We start from the raw sequence: 10,077 nt of genomic DNA, 5'->3' as shown, positions 1-10,077 counted from the left end.
ATGGATAAAGGAAATCTGTCTGATGTGTCAGAATTTGTGCTTCTTGGACTTTGCCACTCGTGGACTATGCAGGTCTTATTTTTACTGATATTCCTTATGATTTACCTGATCATTGTGTTTGGAAATATTGCCATCATGATCTTAATAATCATGGATTCCCATCTTCATTCCCCCATGTACTTCCTGTTGGCCAATCTGTCCTTTGTTGATATGTTGCTTTCATCAGTCACAACTCCAAAAATGATCACAGACTTTCTCAGGGAAAATAAGACAATTTCCTTTGGAGGCTGCATGTGTCAGATTCTATTTGTGCATTTTGTTGGAGGAAGTGAGATGGTGTTATTGGTGGTAATGGCCTATGACCGTTATGTGGCCATCTGTAAGCCACTCCATTATTCAACTATTATGAGTCTTCAAAAGTGCATTGGGTTGGTGGCAACTTCCTGGACCATTGGTTTTGTGCATGCCATGAGCCAAATGGTTGTGATTGTTCAGCTGCCTTTCTGTGGCCCTAGGGAAATAGACAGCTTCTTCTGTGAAATACCATTGGTAATCAAACTTGCCTGCATCGATTCCTACAACTTGGGAATATTAATGAATGCTGACAGTGGTATTCTCGCTATGACCTGCTTTATACTATTGCTGATATCATATACATATATTCTTCAAACTGTCCACCAAAACTCTAAAACTGGTGCATCCAAGGCACTTTCTACCTGCACTGCCCATATTACAGTGGTAGTGCTCTTCTTTGGACCCTGCATCTTCATCTATGTGTGGCCACTCAACGTTACTTGGGTAGACAAATTCCTTGCTGTGTTTTACTCTGTTGTTACTCCTCTCCTAAATCCAACCATTTACACACTGAGAAATAAGGAGATGCAAAATACTATGAAGAGATTCAGAAGCTGCTCCATTCATTTAAAGGGAAATATTTGATGTGCAGAACTTCACTCTAGTTTCCTCAAATTGACAATAGGTAGATCTTGTGAAATAGGTAGAAAATTCAAGGTACTCATTTTTCATCTATAGGTTATGCCTATCTCCAATTGCAGGAATAGGGTTAGTATATAATTCAAGGAGTATCAACATTCATTAATCAACCTGTAGAACACCATGGGATATTTCCTTAAAATATAAACATTGATGGGTCTCCCTGGTGGCACAGTGGTTGAGCGCTGGGTTGTAAAGCTGCCCGCAGCCTCTGCGGCGCCGGTTCGATCCCCGACTGCTCCCCGGCCACGGGAGGAGGGTCCCACATGGCACACAGACCTCTCCTGCAGCGCCTGCTGCTCCCCTCAGCAGTCTACTTTAGTCCTTCTGCCTGCTCTGCCTCCCGCTTTGGCTCTGGTGAATTCTCTCACACTCCCGCACTTCTGACTGTACCCAGTGCTTGTATAAATAAACAAATAAACAAACAAACAAATAAATAAATAACTCTTTAAAAAATATATATAAACATTGATGATACTTCTTTGTAAAAGATTCACCTAAGAAGTCTTCCTCTGCTTTAATTATGTTATATCAGGACCTGAAATTCATTCAACAACATAATACATCCATCCTGGAGTAGCATCTCAATAAACTTCTCTTGCATTTTCTCCAAACTAGTTAGAAAGTGTTTTTAGATCATTGACTCCTTCCTTCAAATATTTCCCTTAACCTCTTGTCACAAGGCAAATTAATACACTTTTTAATTCATTTTTTAAATAATTTTTTAAAAATTTATTTTTACATCATTGTTCCCCCTGCCTGATGTAACAATATTTTAAATAATATTTGTTCCCCCCACCAGGTGTAGTCCCCATATATATAGAAGAAAATTAGGTAAAACACTACAACTCATACATCTCAGTAACATCTTCAAAGACTCATCATCCAAAGCAAAGAAAGTCAAGGGAAAGATGAATACCTGGGGTTACATCAAACTGAAAAACTTCTGTACAGCAAAAGAAACATTAACCAAAGCAGACATTCCACTGATTGGAAAATATTTTTGCATTTTTTAAAACATTACTTCCTACTCAAACACAAATGAGAAACAGTGGTGAAGAAAATGGAGAACAAGATAATAGAGATGATGCACATTGATGAACAGTAGATGATAGTCCTGGGTTTGTTTTCCATTAACTCAATATAAGTTAAAAAATAAAACTTGATATTTTCCTTGGTTACTTCAGTCTTAAGGACTAATATTTATGTTTTAATTTATTATGCGTGTGTAAAAGTTGTGAAATATAAGCTCCTTAAGGGCAAAAGCCATCCCTTACTTGATTCTTGCAATTGCAGTCCTTAGTACAATGGTTCATATGTAGTAAGCATTCAAAAATACTTTTCAATGGACATATGGTGGAAAATTTTTCCACTAAAATAACCATCACATTTGTTGCTCATGATATATTTAAGCATCATTTTTTGTCACAAGGCATATAGTCCTAAGTATTTCAAATTATAAATAAACTTGCCTTCCTTTTTACAGAATTACAATTAAATGGATTAAAATTTACTTGTAAGATTTGATAATGAAAGTCCTAAAATAAAAATATAGCACATATGCAGTGTTTATTTCTTAATTGGGAACAAAACATAGCAGAATGGCAGAAAAAAACTCCCTTACCATCCTTGAATGTTATTACATTATCCCTAAATTAATCATAGGAAAATGTGACCAGAAAATATAAATTGATTTTGCTTCAGGTAACAGTTTTGTTTTTTCCTTCATGTTAGGATTTAAAGATCTATTTGATTTTCAAGAATATATAATTATTAAATGATACCATATTTAATTACATATTATACTACATCTGATACTATGCACTTGACAGATATACTATGCAATTGACAAGTATTTTCTTCAAAGGAAAGTGAAAGTAAATTATACAAGAATAAAATACCAGTATATCTCTATTAACCAAATTAAAAATATGTTGGAAATGGCATAATTTGCATTCCAATTTGATGATGCTGTACAATCTGGAAATGAGAGAAGCTTCTTGGTCATACATGTACACAGGTAGTACTATGAATTAACAGTGTAACATTTGCCTCTCTATCTTGGGTCATAGCCTTCATTCATTCTCTTGGGTATACTTATTCATTCTGTGCATTGTTGTGATTCTGTTTTAGCAACTTAACGGAATGTTAAGTATCTTTTCATTTCACAGTTCACAGGGATTTCTCAATATTCTGAAAGTAGAAGTAGTAAGTATGAGAAATGCAGTTTACATTGTCTTGTAATATAATTTCCCTCAACAAAATCCAAGTGTAGTATGTGCTCTCAACTCAAACATTTTAGTCACTTTCTGCCTTGCTGTCTAAGCTTAGTAATTACATATTTCTCAGAAAGGCAAATTCTCCTTCAATTTCATTTGTGTCTTTGAAGACCACCTGCACAGGGGCCTCCCTGATGGTGCAAGGGGTTACACATAGCACTGTGAAGCTATCCACAGCCACTGCAGCACGAGTGGGATCCCTGATCAGGGAGCTACCCACACAGTGCAGCAGACCTCTCCTGTCTCAACGGCTGCATCCCTCAACAGTGTATTTCAGTGGATCTGCCTGTTCTGTTCCCCATTCTGTCTCTGGTGAATCCTGTCAGCCGTTGCACCTCTAGCCTATACCCCAGTTCTTGTATGCATAAATAAATAAATTAATCTTTAAAAAAAAAAAGACCACCTTCACAGGTTTATTTAACTATAGTTGTACACATTCTTTGGTCAAATCAAATGGTCAATAGTCAGACTTAATTTTCAATATTAATGGAAGTATTGTCCACTCTGGTATTGGTATTTCTTACTTAAGAAACAAAAATTTCAACCCAGTAGATCTTTAATTGGTGGTGGTTGGAAGCAAAAATTTTGTGATTGGGATGTCAGGTATAACAGTGAAAGAATCTATCACCCCTTCAACATTCTTATTCCAAATTTAATAATGAAGATCTCATATCCCATAAGAGTTATAATGAATTTGCTAGGATGTCTTTCTACCATCCTATTAAACCAGGTATCTGTTAAAATCAGTGACTTTCATAGTTATAAGACCATTTCTGATGGACTTAAAATAAATTCTAATATAACTGTAAAATAAGTTCCTTGATCAGAGGCAATTTTGTGATGAATGTAAGTGAATAAAACATTTCTGAAATCTATCAATGGTTGTGTAAACTGAAATATTATGGTTAGGAAAAAATGAATATCCAGAATACAAGTTATGTAATGGGTAAAAATGCTAGTTTCCCCTTGATGGAAAGGTCTCTGCAAAATTAACTTGCCTCTAGGTGGCTGATTATTTAACACAGGAAACTGTGCCATAAGGTTTATCAAATTAAAGGGACAAGTACTGATACCAAAATCAAGCTATGTGAGGAATTTCATGTTTAGCAACACTTGATCTTCAATTCTATGACCCCATTGAGCAAGCAATGAAATAATTGTAAAAAAAGAGGTTAACATGCACAGAACTGTCATATCTACAAGGTTATGAAAGCTTCTTTCTTAGATGGATGCCTGTTGGTGAACACTCAGATGGAACACTTGTATTTTCATAAACTTGTACCCATTCTGAAAGATAAAAGCCTTCCCCTGGAATTATTTGTCACAAGTTATAATTCTATTCATTCAAAGTCATGTCCATTTACCAAAAAATTAGTAAATGTTCATACATCAATATAAATCCATGCTTCTAGCTAAACAAAACGGACACATGCACAGCTTTCATTTCATCCAAAAGAGATAATTATTATTCAACACTCCTTCAGGACCATAATCAGAGTACTAACCATAACCAATTACTATCTAACCATAATACTTTACTAAATTGAGGCTCTAAAGCCACAGACTGTCACTTCTAGTTGCTGTGAACATATCATGCAAAACCAACTGTAAATTCGGGTCCAGAGTTTTATTTTCAGTCTATTGGTCATAAGAACTGAAATGAGTCACTTTACACTGTTAAGTATACCAGTGCCCATGTAGCTACGGGTGCATATTGAAGAAAACAAGGCAATCAAGCAGTAGCAGTTGTTGCAGAAAATGGGTCATAAATTAATGCAATTCCTTTGTGCCTCTGGACCTGCTAAGCCTGATCTAAATTTAGCATGTCTACTTAATGATGCAATGCCCTTTCTTGGATCTCAATTTTATGGTTAGAATAATGAGATATGGTGATACAGAGTTAAAGTTTCAGCACTATCAAGCTATCCCCAGCCACTGCATCATAATTTTGATTCCCAGGCAAAGAGCTAGCCCACATGGAGCAGCAGACCTCTCTTGTCTCTCCTGTCACTCCCCTCAACAGTGATTTCAGTAGATCAACCTGTTCTGCTCCCCACTCTGTCTCTGGTGAATCCTCTCAGCCCGCAAATCAGGTCTTCACCCCAGTTCTTCTACAAATAAATATTTTTTAAAACAATATGTAAAAAGACAAGCATTTTGAAATTTGTTCAATATCATGTAACATTAGAGAATTTAAAGCTAAACAATAATGATATAGCACTGCAAACCCATTGGAATGACTAAATACAAAACATTGACAACACAAATACAGATAACAATATGGAACAAGTACCCTCATTCATTGATGATGGGAATGCAAAATAGGAGAGTTTGGTAAATTCTTACAAAATTGAAAAGTTTTTACCATACAATTCTATGACCACATTCCTTTGTATTTGACAAAAGGCATTAAAAATTTCTTTCCACACAAAAACCTACAACTGATGATTACAACAACTTTTTCATATAGGCAAAAAATTTGATGCAACTAAATAGTTCCTCAGTAGGTAAATGGATAAGTATCTGTGGTATATCCAGACAATGAAATATTATTCAATACTATAATTAAGATAAGATAGCCAGCCATGAAAAGACATGAAAGAATCTTATATACATGCATATTACATTCTATATGATTCTAAACATACGGTACTGTAGCAATGGTAAAACTATAGAGTCACTGAAAACATCAAGAGTTCCAAGAGGTTAAAAGAGAGGGAAGAATAAGTAATCAGAACTCAGAAGACTTTTAATGCTGTAAATTTATTCTGTACAATACTACAATGATGAATATATATCAATGTCAAAAACTCATAGAATGTTCAACACCAAGAATGAACTTGAATGTGAACTATCAATCTTGAGTGGTAACGATGTATCAGTGTAGGCTCAATGATGCTAACAAACTACCATTGTACTTCAGGATATAGATTGTGGGGGATGAGGATTATAAGGATATCTCTTTAGTATTTGCGGTTTAAATGAAATACAATTTAAAACTTCACTAATATTGAATGTTTAGTTGTATTTTATGTGATTTTCCTCGTCTCTTTGTTCAAATCTTTACAACATGCAGAAGTCATCACACTTGACAAAAAAAATCCCCAAGAGATGTTCATTATAATTATTTTCATGGTTCTTGTTATGTCCAGAACATAGAAGAGGAAAATATCACCCAAGGGGTTTCCAGGGCTGAATCTGCCAGGGATGAATTATATATCAGGCTGAGTTTGGGAAGCTCTTCCACTGACACTGTCTCTACCCAACAATAACTGATACCATTACACACATACATCCATCAGAGAAGTGAAAATTCATCTGGACTTAGGGCAAATTTTGTGTTTAGTAAGTTATCTGTGTCATCTGTATTGTTCCTGTCATTTAAAAAAAATATTTCTATGTATCTGTTTCACATGTGGCTATTATGCATGGAGTTGAGTAGGGAATGCTTGGCTTCTGTCTTTTAAGATAATTCACATCTTTTCTCCTACTATTGTATTCCTACTGGAATTTCCATGGTCTCTTTGACAAGAGTGTATTATCATCATACCACAGTGCACTCAGATGCACTCAGTGTGCTTTGGAAGATCACAGTTCTCAAACAGCACTTGACATTAGCAACTTTCAGTGATCTGCCAGAATGGCAAAGGTCCTTGCCATTGAAGAAGATAAAGTTGTTTATATCTTAGAGTATTGCTAAGATAGCTTTTAGCATAGAGGTATAAGTAAAAGGGGTCATGTGTCCATTAAGAATTGACATGAAACTCAGTTATTATAGGATTAAAATTCCTAATGTGAAAAAAAAAGAAAGCAGCTTGAGCTAGTGAAAAGAACTTGGGCTATCTACCTGTGTACCTCATCTGACTATGTACTGGGTAACTTATTAAATCCTCTCAATTCAGGTACTTATAAAATACAAATTTGAGCATTTTAACATTTAAGAATTGTTACTATTAAAAATTTCAGTGGGAGGACATCACTTATAAAAAGGTAAAATATGCTGCTATATTTTAATACTACTAAATTAATAAGTCAATACATTTCTCACATAACTCTTCACTCACAGTCTTTCTTTTTTTTTTTTAATTGAGGTACCTTTGGTTTGTAACACTGCATATGATTAAAAGGTATGGGATCACACTGTTAAGACTGAGTCAGTTTCCATAGATTGGCTATTATAAAGAGTGCTGCAGTGAACATAGAGGTGTATATATTCCTTCAAGTTTTTGTTTCTGAATTCTTTGGGTAGATATCTAGGCATGGAATTGCTGGGTCAAATGGCAGACCATTCTTTAAATTTTAAGAAACCTCCATACTGTTTTCTATAAGGACTAGATCAGTCTACACTCCCATCCATAATGCACTAAGGGTCACATTTTTTATTCACCAACACTTGATGCTTCTGGTCTCTTTGACATTGGCTATTCTCACAGGTGTGAGGTAATATCTCATTGTAATTGTGAATTGTGTATTCCTGACTATAAATTGTGTATTCCTGACTAAATGATGTTGAGAATTCTTTCATAAGCTTGTTGACTATGTGTATATTTCATAAGCCTGTTGACTGTGTATATCTTTTGCAGAGTGCTTATTTATCCTTTTTTGTCCATTTATTTGAATGGGTTATTAGTTTTTATTTTTTTTTATTTGTCTGATTTATTTGCAGATCTTAGATATCTAGTCTCCATTCAGCTATATGGCACACAAATATTTTATCTCATTTAATAGGGTGTATTTTCATGTAAGTGATAGCTTCTTTCACTGTGGATAAGCTTTCTAGCTTGATGTAGACCCAATTATATTTTCTTTTGTCTTTCTTGCTGTTGGAGATGTATCCAGAAGCACATCAACAAAACCTGAGTAGTGAAGTGTTTTACTTATGTTTTCTTCTTTGTATTTTATGGCACTGATGTTTATCTAATCCATTTATTTCACTAAATGAATTCCATTTAATTGTAGATCTGAATTACTGATATATGAGATACTTAACTGTGCATCTGAATCATCATGCCATGGTATTTACTATGTTTTGTTTTCATGTTATTTGCTCTGGATTTTAATATCAGTGCATCGTATTCCTCAGCAGACAAATTAAATTTTATTTACCTAGGAAATGATTGTTGGTGGTGCTCTACACAGATATTTTTACTGGGGTAGTGAACTAAAGCTAATCTCCATGTGATATCACACAATTTTTTTAAACTTTTGGTGTCCTGTTTACTTGCTACCTTCCTGTAAAAGTACTCTCAATTAATCATTTGAATAATGATACTATTTCAGACTATGCTTCATGGACTTTCAATCAAATGTTTAGCTTCTCTTTGGGTATTTTTTCAATATTTGTGTTCCCAATTATACTTTTCATTTTAGATATAAATGTTAATAATATTTCTAAAAATGAAATACTCTTATAAAGATAAGGCTATGTTTTAAATTAGCTATTGTTTATACTTTACATTGACAATCAATGTTTTTTTGTTTTTTTAAGATTATTTTATATATATTTTTACATCATTATTCAATTTTATACAATGTATGCATTTTCATCTTGGTTATAATCCCCATAAAGTTCACCAACTTCCATGTTCATTTTATACTTTTTCAATATTTTTCATCTGAGACATGAAGAAATTCAACATTACAGTGAAATTTTCAAATGTAGTGTTGCTGGAGATAGAACAATTTTTTATACGCCGAATGATACTGATAACATATAACTTTTTCAAAAGTACTTTTTATTTGTATAGTCACATTCAATTATATTTGAATACTGAATTAACATATTACAACACTTAAAAATTAAATACTCTTTCCCATATCACTAACAATTTATCATTCTCTCTAGGTTATTGAGAGGGTACCCTAGATGGATAAAGGAAATCTGTCTGTTGTGTCAGAATTTGTGCTTCTGGGACTTTGCAAATCATGGACTATGCAGGTCTTATTCTTTTTGATATTTCTTATTATTTACCTGATGATTGTATTTGGAAATATTGCCATTGTTCTGTTAATAATCATGGACTCCCATCTTCATTCCCCCATGTACTTCCTGTTGGCAAATCTGTCCTTTGTTGATACGTTCCTTTGTTCAATCACAACTCCAAAGCTGATCACAGACTTTCTCAGGGAAAAGAAGACGATTTCGTTTGGAGGCTGCATGTGTCAGATTCTATTTGTGCATCTTGCTGGAGGGACTGAGATGGTGTTATTGGTGGTAATGGCCTATGACCGTTATGTAGCCATCTGTAAGCCACTCCATTATTCAACTATTATGAGTCTTCAAAAGTGCATTGGGTTGGTGGCAACTTCCTGGACCATTGGTTTTGTGCATGCCATGAGCCAAATGGTTGTGATTGTTCAGCTGCCTTTCTGTGGCCCTAAGGAAATAGACAGCTTCTTCTGTGATATACCATTGGTAATCAAACTTGCCTGCATCGATTCCTACAACTTGGGAATATTAATGAATGCTGACAGTGGTATTCTCGCTACGACCTGCTTTATACTATTGCTGATATCATATACATATATTCTTCAAACTGTCCACCAAAACTCTAAAACTGGCTCATCCAAGGCACTCTCTACCTGCACTGCCCATATTACAGTGGTAGTGCTCTTCTTTGGACCCTGCCTCTTCATCTATGTGTGGCCACTCAACGTTACTTGGATAGACAAATTCCTTGTTGTATTTTACTCTGTTTTTACCCCTCTCCTAAATCCAACCATTTACACACTGAGAAATAAGGAGATGCAAAATGCTATGAAGAGATTCAGAAGCTACTCCATTCATTCAAAGGGAAATATGTAG

At 34.6% G+C, this 10,077-nt stretch overlaps 2 protein-coding genes across 2 annotated transcripts; both read left to right on the top strand.

The window, feature by feature from the left end:
- On the top strand, window positions 1-939 carry LOC119238179 (olfactory receptor 4F4-like). Its single transcript, XM_037501886.1, has one exon. It carries the CDS (start codon window positions 1-3, stop codon window positions 937-939), a length of 939 nt encoding a protein of 312 aa, XP_037357783.1.
- Window positions 940-9,135: 8,196 nt separating this feature from the next.
- Window positions 9,136-10,077, top strand: LOC119238178 (olfactory receptor 4K14-like). Its single transcript, XM_037501885.1, has one exon. It carries the CDS (start codon window positions 9,139-9,141, stop codon window positions 10,075-10,077), a length of 939 nt encoding a protein of 312 aa, XP_037357782.1. The 5' UTR covers window positions 9,136-9,138.

This window comes from Talpa occidentalis, unplaced genomic scaffold (assembly GCF_014898055.3).
Source record: "Talpa occidentalis isolate TD23 unplaced genomic scaffold, MPIMG_talOcc4v2.1 talOcc4.11, whole genome shotgun sequence".
In the NCBI taxonomy this organism is placed as follows: Eukaryota; Metazoa; Chordata; class Mammalia; order Eulipotyphla; family Talpidae; genus Talpa; species Talpa occidentalis.
This window is presented reverse-complemented; position numbering and strand designations above follow the sequence as displayed.

What these genes read in the sequence shown, in the direction of transcription:
- LOC119238179 (XM_037501886.1), top strand. Translation starts at nt 1, where the DNA reads ATGGATAAAGGAAATCTGTCTGATGTGTCAGAATTTGTGCTTCTTGGA.
- LOC119238178 (XM_037501885.1), top strand. Translation starts at nt 9,139, where the DNA reads ATGGATAAAGGAAATCTGTCTGTTGTGTCAGAATTTGTGCTTCTGGGA.